This window comes from Pyxicephalus adspersus, chromosome 1 (genome assembly GCF_032062135.1).
Source record: "Pyxicephalus adspersus chromosome 1, UCB_Pads_2.0, whole genome shotgun sequence".
NCBI classification, from domain to species: Eukaryota; Metazoa; Chordata; class Amphibia; order Anura; family Pyxicephalidae; genus Pyxicephalus; species Pyxicephalus adspersus.
The window spans coordinates 113,423,269-113,437,654 of record NC_092858.1 but is presented as its reverse complement, the minus strand read 5'-3'; the positions used below and the strand labels follow the sequence as shown (position 1 = coordinate 113,437,654).

Genomic DNA, 14,386 nt, shown 5'->3' with positions numbered 1-14,386 from the left:
TACATATTTTTTTAAAAAAAAGCTTTTGTACAAGAGGGGAAATGTGGTATTTATTGTTCTGACCTGTAGATGTCACTGTTCTAGTTGTTTACTCCTTAAAGCTACATACACACTTCCAATTATTATCGTTGGAAAACGAACGACGAACGTTCATGCACGATATATACGAACGATCGTATAGCACCGATCCTGCACATAGAGTTAACGACACGATCGTTCGTAGATATTGTACACACAATAGATACGATCGTTTAAGCGATAGAGGAACTATGTGCACGACAGGAAAGTGAACGGACGTTCGTTCATCACGCATGCTCTGACCATGGACAATCAACGAACGACCGTACACACGAACGATGTTCAACGATCGTCGTCCAATCCGATCCGTCGGTCCGGTCATTCGTTTCCAGCGACTTTCCTCGTTCGTCGGCGTCGTTGGTTACTTTTTTACGAACGATTTTTCGCCCAATCGATCGTCGTTCGATTGGAACGATAAAAATTGGAAGTGTGTACGCACCTTTAGACAATCTATATTGGTGTTGTTCTTGGTTCTTGATCTGCTCTGCCCATGCCCTGCTCATGTACATAGTTGGTGAATCCTGTAAATAAACCTTGTTCAAGTTACCCTGCTTCCTTGATTACTGGACACCACACTCACATGTGCATTGCTCAGGTGAAAATGGGTTCTAAAGGACCTTTATTGCTGAAAACCAGTCTGTAAGAATTTGCTAATTGCAAGACTATTATATCTTTAATGGGATTTTATGTTCTGGAGCTAATTTTTTTTATAAAGTCTGAAATACATTCAGCTTTATATTATTACTTTTATTGTCCATAGGAATGAACTGCAGGATTGCAAACAGTTCACAGAAATCACTGCAAAAACATGAACATCACATAACTCTCTACAGTGTAATACCAACCTACCCAGGTACTGCACCTTTCACAGAGCATAGTTCTAGTACAAACAACATACAATAGGCTGAAATCACAAAGATAAAACACCATGATAAGGATCCTTTTTTTTAAATGTCTTTTTTTTCAAGCTAAGTCCAATGGCATTTAAAAATAGTCACATGGCCAAAAAACGGTTATTTCTCTTTAAAAGCTTGTAGTTTATGACATTGTGTTTGTAAAGAATGCTATACACAACCTGTAATTTTAGTTTGTATAAATTGCCATTGCCAAAATCATATACATACATATCATATACATATTTATGAAAACAGGTCAGAGGAATGATAGTTTACATAATCTCTCATAATAGGTTCTTTAAAGATGTCCATATATTTTTGGGGTAGATGTGTGTGGGGAAAAAAAAAAAATGTGGTGCTGGCATACCTGATAGGAGCGTGTCACTTGGACTAGGACTGCCTACTAACAAAAAATGTTATTGCAGCTTTGTACTGAGCAAAAGCAGCAAAACATCAAATAAGTGCCAATTCATAGAACAATACTGTTCACTGCACAAAACAAGACTAAAGAAAGGACGTGTATTGTACTATTTTTTTTAGGACTCCGCATACCAAGCACAGTAGTGACAACTGCAATGCATGTGCATTAGTGGTGTGCTACCTCAGTGTGTTGCATTGCCATTAAAATAAGTGACACAACAATGTGCTAATAGAGTTTTGGCTTGCACTGCGGTAATGTCTGCAACACACTTCAATTTATATGTGTAAATAAACCCCTAATTTGCAGTTTACTAAAAACTATATAACATTTTGGTTATCAAAAACTAGTTAGACTTTTCAAAAGCAAACCTGCAAAGCACTTCACATAAAACAGTGTATTTTACCGCACATTACTAAGAAAAGCCCAAGACTGTTTTGGCTTACACTGCGTTCCTCTGTCCAATTACATGGGAGGCAGGGCCAAGCAACAAAAAGGTTGCATCAGAGCCTTGCAAGTAACTTTTGAACCTAGCCAAATATAAACACAAATGATTTTTTATATGTTATTTTATATTTTTTATTAGTATTTATTGTATTAATATTCTTTTTAACACATGTATTTGGCAATGTACAATTTGAACATTGGCAGGGAAAGTAAAGTGAATTTTAACAAACTGAGATAATGAACAAAGCTAGACTACAAGAGTACAAACAGAATTGGGTTTGGTGAAAGAATGCAAGTCTACTTTATAATGGCCATCAGGACGTAGTGGCATACCTTGTCACACTTCCTGGTCTTTGAACGCTACCCCTCTGTTTCCATCACCTAGCAACCAATATAAACAAAAACCATTACAGCTGAAAGTCTCCTACAGACTGATACTGCTGTCACTCTGCACCAAGGACTTGCTTCACATCATGCCCCTTACAAGAGACCCATTTCCATATCCCAGGTATGAAAATGACAACTCCTTCCAGGGAAAAGAAACACAGGTAAGATTATGCTGCAAATATATGACAGAAAGTGGCTTCCATGTAGAATTTACAGAGTGTTGAGTGGAAATGTTTTAAGACACTGAAATCTTTTATTTTTGACAAATACATTGATGCAAACAAATAGTGAAGAAATCTTCTAGATGGTCCCAGTTACCCCCTCTCCTCTATAAGCTAGCCATACATTATGCAATAATTTCAGTTCATTACATGATTAATAGGATGAAATGTTATATCGACCTAAAACTGATCACAACAATTGAATTAATTGATTTTTTTGCACAAAAGTTGTTGATAAATTGATTGGGCAATCAATTGAAGTACCTGTGATCCTGTCATTAGCAAATCAATAGTACCCAGTGATCAAATAACAAAAATGTGTAGAAAGAACATTCATCTGCTTGGATGTGTTGCTCCTTTACCACCAGGATCAGTGAGCCATCATTCCTTCATTGTCAAAAAAAGCAGAAAAATGTCAGCATGCCCTTATTATTACACAGTATTTATATATTGCCAACATATTATGTAGTGCTGTACAAAGTCCATAGTCTTGACGCTATTTGTCCCTTGAAGGTACTCACAATCTAATGTCCCTACCCCAGTCATATGTCTTTAACCCCCTAGCGTTCTAATTTCATCCACATTTCCATTCAAAAAAGCGTTACATTTTTTATGCATGGAAATTTATTTTACATTGTAGGCTATAATTCTTAGTCATAACTCACCGAATTATGTCCAATATTTATTAAATTCAATACATTTATTAATAAACTTTAAATAAAACAACACAAAAATCTGTTACATGTTCAACTATTTTTTTACGTGTACAGTAGCATATATAATATATTTAAAGATTTCTTTGTATTGGACTCAATACAGCTATTTTATATTGAATCCAATACAAAATTATTTGAATTTCCCGCCGATCCGCCCGCCCACCCACACCGACGTCACTGGGAAACCCCGGAGAACGTCTCTGCATTGAGCGGCTGGAGATCGGAGGAGCAGGACGTATCCCTAGGACCTGCGGGGACCAGCAGGATGACAATGGAGCAAGATTTTTTTTTTTTTTTTGTATTAAAGCTACCCCAAGTGTGACTCGGGATTACCGCTACTTGCAGGTAAAGTCCACCCCGAGTCACACTCGGATTACCGCTGGGGGGCTAATACAGTCTAAGGTCAATGTTGGGGAGAAGCCAATTAACCTAACTGCATGTTTTTGGATTGTGGGAGGAAACCCACGCAAACTCAATAAAGATTGTGTCCTGGCTGAGATTCCAACCTGGATCCTAATGCTGCAAAGGCCAGAGCACTAACCTTTGAGCCACCGTACTGCCCATATGACCTAATTTACCTTTTCCTCTTTACAGAAGAGATTTCACAGAAGTAATTTCTATTTATTCTTATGAGGAAACTACACCTTTGGGCACAAAATAAATAAGCTCTCTAGAAAATGAAGGGACCTTCTTCTACACATTAAGCTGGGGCAAATAAAGCAGATGCAGTGTGTTATTTACAGCAGGCCACACAATGACAATCTTAGAGGTAGGTATATGTCTAGCAATCTGGAGCAGGTTCGTGTGTAGAAAAACTATATTATGAATAGCTTACAAGCTGCTGTAAAATATTGTCCCACTGGACTAAAAGAATCTTCGCCTCAATGATCTCCGGTAATTGAAGGGTAAAAGGTACATCTCTGATCCTGCTTAAAGATATGGTAACTAGGTTAACAAGAAAAATAAATATTTTTATATAATACAGTTTCTAGAGATTGCTTCTACGGAAGAGATTATTAGTGCCCTGCATAGTGGTCAGCTACCCTTCAGCTAGGTCAAGTGATTTAAAAGCACATTAACACAACAAGAGATGGCAGGGACTGGGTACAGAATAAATACACAAACAAATCAGTAACAGGTCCAGGGTTATACAGTTTCATGAGCAGAGTGCTAAAGCACTGATCAATAAGCTGATCAATAGTTTATCTTATACTAATAAATTTAATCACTAGAAGGATTATATCAAAATACTAACAAATACATATAGTTATCAGTTATTTGAGTATTTGATTATTATTATTAATAAACATAAAACAAAGCTGCATCAAATAAAAATTTAAACCATAACCTGAACTGCATATTCTCAGATTAAAATAAAATCTTTGCACTTGTGTGCAGGTGTTGGTCAGATGCCTGAATTATGTGAGTTCATACATTATTATGGTTGTGTTCAAAGTAAGAAATGTAACAAGACTTGAAAACAAGTAATTTTACTGAACTAATGGGAATTTCTAGTACACTCTACATCAGTGGTCACCAACCTTTCCGACCTCACAGACCACTAAATTAATCGAATTTAGACTGTGTATACGTGGTGAGCCGTGTGTCACTAAAAAAGAAAGGAATTTCCCCCAGAGTGATTCATTCATGCCAGTCTCCTGTCGCTGGCTCAGACCTGTTTGTTAAATTCCAGGGGGGAAAGAAGCGCAGGGCTGTGGACGCAGCAAAAGTTGTGTCCACAGCCCTGCGCTACTGTCCCTCCAGGATACTTAGCAAGCAGGTCTGGGTGAGTGGGAGGGTTGTGTCAATACGAGGGACAAAGCTGCGGACTACCAAAAGTTTTGTGGACCACCGGTCGGGGACCGCTGCTCTATATAACTACCAGATAATTCAGAGGTCTGGAAAGCAAACCTATCACTGAGAGATGAGGCCACTGCAACTATTTCTAAAGAATGATAACAAGAATTTTAAATTAGGTTTACATTTAGAAGATGTTATACAGTGGAGAAATGTATAGGGGATGAGAAAATAAACATTCACTTTGCTGGTGAAATTTTAATTCATGGTAGAACACAAGTGAAATCACTTCGGCAAGTGATTTTTGACCTGGCCATTATGGTAAATGCTGTGCTTTAAAACAAGCCTTCCACAAAGTGTTTACTTCTTGCCCTCCTCCCCTTTACTGTTCACCAATTGCTAGTAGGTGTTAAATGTACCTAAAAATAAAAAATAAAAAGAAATTCACAGACTGGGTACTGTAGGAAATGAAAGAGAAAAATTAGGGGTCAAATAAACAAAACACTACAGCAACAAAAGGGTTATGTGTTATTAAGTATTTAAAAACACAACTTGAATGTAGTTTTTTTTTTTATCTTTATTTCAGAGTTTGCATTACCACAAATCTTTCCATGCAACACGCGGTGAAGATCCCTGGGACCGACTTAATGCAACTCCCACTCTATCAAGTGCAAGAAGGTCTGCCTATTATAATGACCCAGAGGTAAGGAATATCAAACAATTCTGTACTATCACTAATATCATCTAACAGCCACAAAGGCAAATCAATAAAAGTCTTCAATTCTCACTGTATGTTTATGAGTAATAGATTGCACAATCCGAAATAAAATTGTTGTTTGACCCACATTCCATGTAATAAAAAAGACATGAGCCATTCCAGCCTTTCCACTGCATAAAATCATAAAGTGATTGCTACAGTAAAGCTGAATTCTTAATTATTGCAAAAGAAAAAAAAACTCATATATACCTATCAATATGCTCATCGATTCAAATAGGCATGTAAATGTAAGTAAATGTATTTAGATTGGTTAAAAAAAACATGTTTACACAAAGACTGAGTAGACTTAACTCTCCAATTTTAAATCTACCATTGCTATCCAACTAGCATTAGGCCATGTGGACCAACTAGCATGGCAAACCATGTGGACTCTTTTAGCAGATGGAACGATGCCAGATTGTTGTTGTGGTAGGAAAGTGAGTACAGGCATGTGGAACTCTTTTGTTTAAAACTATGATTTAAAATGTGTGCAGTAGGTATAGATATATGTACATTTTCAGTAATGTGTTTGCTCCTGTGTTTTAGTCTCCAGCTGACAGCTTAGACTTCAATTTAAAATCTATGTACAACCATCATGATAGCCTCCTGAAGAACCGTAATGAAACACTATTCCAGCTGGAGACATTTACAGACAACCATGGGTGAGTCAAAAAAGATAACCAAGACAATCTGAAGACAGAAACAACCAAAAATGCAACTAAGTCATTAAACTCAGCTAGAAATCTTAGATACCAGATTCCTCACACTTTATTAATGTTAAAAGATAATTCATTATATCACTGTATGATAGCTTTAGTTTTGTATTTTTTATGCCTTGAGTTTTAAGTTTTGGGTAGACAATATTAGATTCTGGGTTGTTTCTATTAAATTATGTTATTCATTTTAATGTTATAAACTCATGCACCATTTAAAAAAATGTAGAACAATAGCCACATTTGATTGTTCTCACACGTGTCAATAAAAGCCCCTTCTATAGCGAGAATTTACAGAGAAATTGGGGTTCATAGAGAATAAGGGGATAGCTATGTGTGACAGGTTAGCATGATATGATGGGCACAAAATTTTAACTTGGGATCGGTAATTGTGGACAACGAGTGTTTCTCACTGGCTGCCAAATTTTCAGTTGGCAACATCCCTCTGTTCCAGAGAAGTGTCCATCTACAGTGTGTGTAACAGACACTCCGCCAGCCGCTCAGTCCCTTGTACTGCAGCATCTGCAGATTTAGCTCCAGTCGGTAGAGTCCCCCCTAGCCAGAGTTCCATGGCATGAGGAAGGTGTCACCGCAGCGCAACCTCACTGCTAGTCTGAACGTAGCCTTAAACTTTAGTGAGCAGGCAAGTTTATATTTGAGGCACCACAGCGCACAGACAATTTTCAGTACCCTTATACTCAATGTCATCGAAGTGGCCCCCAGTAGTCCCCAATATGCATACTTAATTTAGGGACCCTGGTCTTGAAATAGCGATTCACCACAATTTTTACTTTATATAAAAGGGTAGATAACCCTTTGCTTTGTTTTCATTTATTGCCTTTTTTAAAAAAAATAAAAAGGCAAATCCTCTACCATTGTGTCATTACCACCGCCAGCGTTAAAGACTAAATGGGAGCGCAGAGCCCGCTGAGATATGCATGTCACAAATCCCAGGAAGCTTGGCCTCCGAGAACAGGCATGCCTAAGAGGGACTTTTGTCACTGAAAAATAGAAAGGTGGTGATGTGCATTTTTTGACAAATACAGTTGCATACATCACGGATGTGCGCAAGTTAAGGTGTCATTTTTTTATTTTTACTTTAGTTCCACTTTAATGAGAAAAGATCTCTGATTCTTATTAGGATTTTATATTTGAGACCCGGTTTCTGGCAACTTATGTTAAGGGTCCTGAAAATAAGTTTTTCAGGGTTCCCTGTGTACACTAAAAATTTCTCATTTGCACAACAATCGATGTGGGAGATATGAAGGTTTATAGATTGGGAGTAATGACAGCAGCATGGACACAGACACAGCTCTCATGTTGCTGGTGTACGAGGGGTAGGATTATTTCACAGTACAAGGTGGGCAGGGAGCAGTACAGCTGATCTTTGAGATCTATAGAACACGCCGACTCTCGGGGAGCTCAGACTGAAGCAGAATCCCATAGAAAAAGATAGGAGATGGGCACACAAACAGCAGACACAGCTGATTATGACATCATACTACACACCTAATCAGCTGGTAGTACGCATTCCGAGGGTAGGATTATCTCATAGGACACCATCAGTTCTTCTAGTGGTGCCTGAGGGAGTGTGATGTAATGCTGACCAGAAGGGGAAGCATGCATGTCTCAGATGCTCTGTATGGGTTATGGGTGGACTTTGTACCATTGCATAGGATGCCATCAGGGGCCATTCATGAAATTTCCACATATGGTCCGAGAAGGCACACGATGTGATGGCACAGGGGGTTGGGACCAGCGTGGATGAAGCCATGCTGTGCACGGCACGGAGACCTTAGCAATTATGGGGCCTAAGGCAGCTGCTTTATCTGCCTTTAAGCAAGGACCCCCCCTAATTATTAGCATGGCTGTTTCCATGCAAATCAAAATACCCAGACAAGTAAAGTGCCTGTAAGTAATGACCCCACTGAAAACATTACCTGAGGAGTACAAAGACATATATACACACATACGTACATTATTATATTCCGTTATTAGATTTGGTCATAATAATGAACATCAAGCCGCATCTTTAATGACATACTTATTTGGTTGCAAGCACAAATATTTGTTTGACTTGGTTCTAGCTTAAGATGCTAAATTCCAGTAAGGTGTCAATATCAGAAATATCACTGTACGAATGTGTTATTGTCTCGCAGGAGGATTTTAAAGAACAGAGTTAAAGAATTACCCACTTCTCAAGAGGAAAAAACAAGATTTAGACAGTGGGTGAGTCCACAGAAGATCAGTGTATACAGCGTTGATGGAGCCATTAGTAAGTAACACAAATATCAGATGTATATATAATTCCCTGTACTAATAAGAATATCTTGTATTCTTGGAAAAACTTTCTTTAAACTTTACTTCCATGTAAGTTTCAGCCTATTAACATTTACATCGCCTAGGTAAAGATGACATCATATTCCTTCCAGCTGTAGTAGTTGTAGTTCTTGCAACACATTGGAGTGTTTAGTTGACTCTTAAATCACTGGCATGGAACCAATGGATTGGTGTAAGGCCAATGTGGTTCCTAACTTCAAAAAGGGAGCGGTCGTTTCCAGGTAACTACAGATAGTTTAACGTCTATATTTGGAAAGGTCCTAGAGAGTTTGATAAAGAACCACATAGAGGAGTTTCTGCTTGAAAATTATATTATAAGTGATAGAATGGCTTCAAGAAAGACAAATGTTGTGAAACAAATTTACTCTTATTTTATGAGGAAGTAGGAAAAAAGGTAGACAGTGGAGTAGCAGTTGATACAGTGACTTTGCTAAAGCATTTGACACTGTACCCCACAGACAGGTAATAAGTAATTTAGGCTCAATAGGTTTAGAAAAGTCAATCAGTAAATGGATAGAGAACTGGCTTAAAGACCACATCCAGAGAGTAGTGATTAATGATTCATACTCTGAATGGTCTGTTATTATTGGTGTACCCCAGGGTTCAGTGTTGGCACCTTTACTGTTTAACATCTTTATAAATGATATAGAGTTTGGGATTAAAAGTACGATGTCTGTGTTTGCAGATGACACCAAACTATGTAATGGAATTATGTCTATACAGGATGTCTACAATGTACAAGCAGACTTGGTTGGATCTGGATCTGGGGGTTCTGGTAGATCATAGACGTAATAACATCATGCAATGCCAAGCTGCAATATCCAAAGCTAGTAAAGTACTTTCTTGTATTAAAAGAGGAATAGACTGCAGAGATGGAGACATAATCCTGCCCCTGTACAAAGCATTGGTCAGACCACATCTGGAAAATGCAGTCCAGTTTTGGGCACCAGTTCACAAAAAGGACGTTGTGTAATTGGAGAAGGTGCAGAGAAGGGCAACTAAACTAATAAAAGGAGTGGGGGGATTCAGCTATGAGGAGAGATAAGCTGAACTGAATCTATTCTCCCTTGAGAGGAGACGTTTGGGGGGTTATGATCACCCTGTATAAATATGTTATGTATTGGTTTTTAATTCAGCATAGCATTTAGTTTATCAGTTGACAGAAGTTTATGAAGGATCCCTCTGACCTCCTGTAAATTGGGGGGAACTCTTGATATCCACTGTTTTAGACTGGATGTTTTTGCAATACCAAAGCAGGTGCAGCAGGTTAGGATGGTGTAGCTCACGCTTTGGGCATGCTGTTTTGTTATCTGGCCAATTTGTGCTAGGAGCTATATCAAAGGCTATGATTTTTAAATTAATTTCCTGCCAGCTTTTGCTGGTTAACACTTTTTTATTGTTCTATATTATTATTGTTCTATAAATGATGCCCATTTTGCAATTAAGGGACTAGGGAGGGGAGTTCAGGCATTGCTATGGCTCCTAATGTCGCATGTATCAAGGACAGAGGATTGCGCTGTTCTCCCTCCTGTAGAAGCATTTCTAGTTCCCTCTGTGGGTAAAAAAATCTGGCGAGGAGCCAATGTCATACTATGTAGATTCATAGTTGCATGCATTAAAGGAAATGGGAGGCTGGTATACCATATTCTGTTCCTGCTTCTCAGAAAGGAAACAGCATCCCCTGTGTATCCAGGAGATCCGCAATAGTAAACATGTTGTTAAGGGCCCAAATTCGAAAATAAGCTGAATCAGCACCCTGGGGGAATGCTGGTGAGGAACTAATGGGCATCCTACTAGGTGATAGTGGGCCTGGAAATCCCAAACAGTTTTTTGATTTCTCTCCAGACAATAATGGTGTCCGGCAATACTAGGTTTTGCTTATTTAGGGTTGGCAATCTGCTGAAGGGGCCACAGGCATACCAGACTTTCTTCTAATTTCCGAATGATATAGAAATTGGCTTCCAAAATCCAGTCCCTGGCACAAACTTGACAAATTGTACATTCGTATATTGGGCAGATTTGCCCTTAGTATGCTTTTTGGTAATTTAAATTTTTGCATGTGTATGCTCGTTTTCTTGTTTCTCCAAAGAAATATGCAAATACTCTCTCCAGCCTCTTAATTTCGGATTTCCTTAGCAACAGTGGTAGCGTCTGTAAGGGATACAGCAATCTTGAAAAATGTAAAATTTTGATAAGATAGCATCTAAATAGCAGAGGGAGGTCCTTCCACCTCCTAAATACATGATAAAATATTTATTTACCCAGAACCCACATTCTGCTGCCCATCTACTTTCTTTCTTTGGTACTTTATTCACTTTTAGCGACATTAATGGATCTGGTCCAGGATTCAAAACATTTGCTAGCAAAAAGCAAATTACTTTGAAGAAATTCATTCCAGGTTTTGCTGGATCACCCATCTACAGTATATCCTCTCCAGCCTTGGGGAGCTTAAATAAATCGGGCCCATTCTGTCCTCCTTTAGGTTAAGCACTGTGTTCCAATCACCTTCAATGATATAGCTATGTTTCACCATGTACTTGCAGCAAACTTTTATTAAATTGTGGAAGAAAGTTTTATCAGTAAAGTTGGGGCCATATATATTTGTAATTACAAGTTCCCTTTGCCCGCATCTGAGCATTGCCATCACCCATTGCCCATATTCCGTGTAAACTCTGAGAATGGATAGTTGGCCTACATACTGCTTGTATAATAAAATTTGCACGACCGCCTTCCGACCATTAGCGGGGCTCCAACTACTGAACCCACCCAAGATTTCTGCATAAGATGGAATTCATGTTGTTTGAGGTGGAATTTATGTTGTTTGTTGTTTCTTATTTCTTCTTTCTCTTTGGACTGCTTAGAACCGCTTTTGTGGTGTGCAGAGACTTCTAACATTCCATGTTCCAAGTTTCATCCAGTGTCCTAACACAAATAGATTGATACCAGTAAAAGAAATAGATCCTTAAACAGAATAGGTAGAGGATATCCTAGCGGAGTGCCCTTTTCTCCCAACAATTGAAGCCTCTGCATATAGTTGAGTGATGTGAGAAGGTCTGCAGGGATGTCACATGCTGATCCATTCCTAAAAAGCAAATATCTAATGTTTATCTATTGGATTAAAAGAACAATCAAACTAAAGAACGAAGCTTGTAAAAGGTGTCCATTTGTACCAAGAAATTAAGCAACGTTTCTGTAAAACAAGTAAGGCACTTCCTTTCTTCCTGATGGGATAATGACATATAGAATGCAGTTCCTCACTGTGGATCCGGAAGGAAGCCACATATTGTGAAACCATACTTTAGCTGTCATTTTTCTGCACAGTAGTGGTGAGTCTCACATTTAAGTAATTTGGTTGGATTTGAATGTAAATCCAACTGTTAAAAATAACGGTCATCCACTGAACGCTATATCAAGTGCAACGCATCTGCTGATAATAGCCTCCCAACTGCCCCTTTGGTCTTATGTTGGCTGGTTTGCACCTTCTAATCAGGGGAGGGTGGTCCCTGGCTTCTCCGGGAAGGTGTTGTCCCCTCTCTGTCCCTCCTGGAGCTCTTTGGACTTGTTGATGCTTGACCTTCATCAAGGCCATCGACATAGTATTTTATGATTCCAGAGTTAAGGAAGTGTGGGAACCGTCCGTCAGGTTTGTTTAGCATGGCTGGGTAAGCTGGAATAAACTCAATCTATTTACTTATCCGTAGCTTATGACCCGCTGCTACTAAGGCATGTTGGACCCTAAAGGCCTTTAAGATATTTGGACGATGATGGTATTCATGGTACAGGGCATTCTTTGTGGCTTCTTTACAAGTTCTACTCTGCATGGGAAGGTCAGCCAAAGTGCTTCAAGGATCACTGTCAAGAAAGATTACTAACAGATTCTAGGAGACTGATGATCCTCAAGTTGTACCTCAGAGAGGGTTCCTCCAGACTTTCCCTGCCAGTTTCTCCAGTTGTTTCATCATTCCTGCCCTAATGCCCAAATGCTTGGATTTGCTTTTGTGTAACAGGCCTTAGGGCAGTTTATTTTAAAAAGCTATAGCATTCATAATGATCACTTAGTAAGTTTCCTAAGCTCACTACTATATTGATTTTTAAAAACTAAGGTGTAGTTGTCCTCTAAAGCTTATCTAAACTAAAAAACACAAATGTAACATATTCAGCTTACCAACATCCTGCAAAGTACACACTGCCTTCCCTTCACTGCATCTTTAATGGTCTTCAATCATTTCTGCCCTTGTTCTACTTCATTACATTAAAGAATTATAGTTTACACAAGTAAGATAAGATTTTGCCATCTGTTACGCTCACAGGAAGTGACAAGGACACATTAGGCAAGATCAGCAGGTATTAGTTGCTGAAAATGTCTACATCTCTACATCATTTCCTGTGCTGCCATAATTTACATTTCCCAAAAACAATAGATCCTCTCCTCAATGCTTTACAATAGTATACTTCATCATAAACTTTGTTGCCCTCTACCCAAAGAAAAACAATTATTGGTGGTGACCAAAAAATTCAATATTGGTCTCATTACTCCACAGGACTTTGTTCCTAAAGTTATAAGGCTTGCCTATGTTGTGTATTGCATATTTGAAGCAGGCTGTTTTTGTGGCATTGGCTCAGTAAAGGCTTTTTCCTGCAACGCAATGGTGTATCCCACTTCTATTCAAGTACATCCTCACTGTCCATCTTGAAATACCAACTACTACAACTACTTGTTAGCAGGTAAACTTGTATTTCAGCTGAAGTGGCTTGTGTCTGTTCCTTTGGATCACAACAAAATCCTGGAAGTTGTGGTTGGTCTACCTGATAGAGGCATAACAAACCCAACCCGCAAGGTCAGATTTTGGCAGATACATTTGAGTGATTTCAGTTACCATTATGATTTAGAAAGGGCACACACAATTCTGTGGTAATAAATTGTTTCTTCTGTGCAGACTCACTAAAAAAAAAAAGGACGGTTTTCTGCATATATGGTCCTATTTTCCAAACAATTGCAAACATTTCATAAATTCTGCCAGGGTATTTAAACCTATGAGCACAACTGTACATAAATAATCAAATTAATGTTCCCAGTTCTGATGGTTTGAAAAAAAGATAAAATTTAAATGAAACTAGACAATGATCATTTGCATTGTGTAAAGTAATACTCTTCTCTTTTCACATTTAGCTGGTCATCACTCTGCTGCAACCAATCGAGGATACTCTCGGAAACAAGATGGTGGATACTACAGCTTCTGATTGTAAATATGCCCCTGTCCAGTGAAAGAATAGTGTCATACTGCAAAAATAAACATTAAGACACAAGTGTATGCATCATTGATTTTTGTAACTTATATTTTTCAGTCTATAAACACATTTTAAAGGGCTATTATTGAAGATATTTGTAAAGGTACTTTGCTACTCTGAACATTTTTTTCTTTATTACATATCATTTTTGTGGGTGTGTGTTGTATGAGAGTCTTTATGTATTGGACTGACCTACTTAAAACACTGTTTTAAGTCTGTTTAAACAAAATAGCAAGTATTATTTTCTATGAATGTGAATGCAGTGGAGCACAGTTTAACACCAAATGCAATACTGGTCACACATCATGCAGCCTGTCCGTGCCTGAG

General features: G+C 38.4%; 1 protein-coding gene across 1 annotated transcript; it reads left to right on the top strand.

Moving 5' to 3' along the window:
* The first annotated feature begins 2,233 nt into the window (after window positions 1-2,233).
* CFAP276 (cilia and flagella associated protein 276) lies at window positions 2,234-14,077 on the top strand. Its single transcript, XM_072424243.1, has 5 exons — window positions 2,234-2,387; window positions 5,547-5,663; window positions 6,264-6,379; window positions 8,590-8,705; window positions 13,941-14,077. The coding sequence occupies exons 1-5, from the start codon at window positions 2,313-2,315 to the stop codon at window positions 14,009-14,011; spliced, it is 495 nt and encodes a 164-aa protein (XP_072280344.1). The 5' UTR covers window positions 2,234-2,312; the 3' UTR covers window positions 14,012-14,077.
* Window positions 14,078-14,386: the final 309 nt, after the last annotated feature.

Excerpts from the sequence above, each read along its gene's own strand:
- CFAP276 (XM_072424243.1), top strand. The coding sequence starts at position 2,313 with ATGCCCCTTACAAGAGACCCATTTCCATATCCCAGGTATGAAAATGAC. Across the intron at positions 5,664-6,263 it reads CCTATTATAATGACCCAGAG|TCTCCAGCTGACAGCTTAGA; the intron begins GTAAGGAATATC and ends CCTGTGTTTTAG. Across the intron at positions 8,706-13,940 it reads CAGCGTTGATGGAGCCATTA|CTGGTCATCACTCTGCTGCA; the intron begins GTAAGTAACACA and ends TTTCACATTTAG.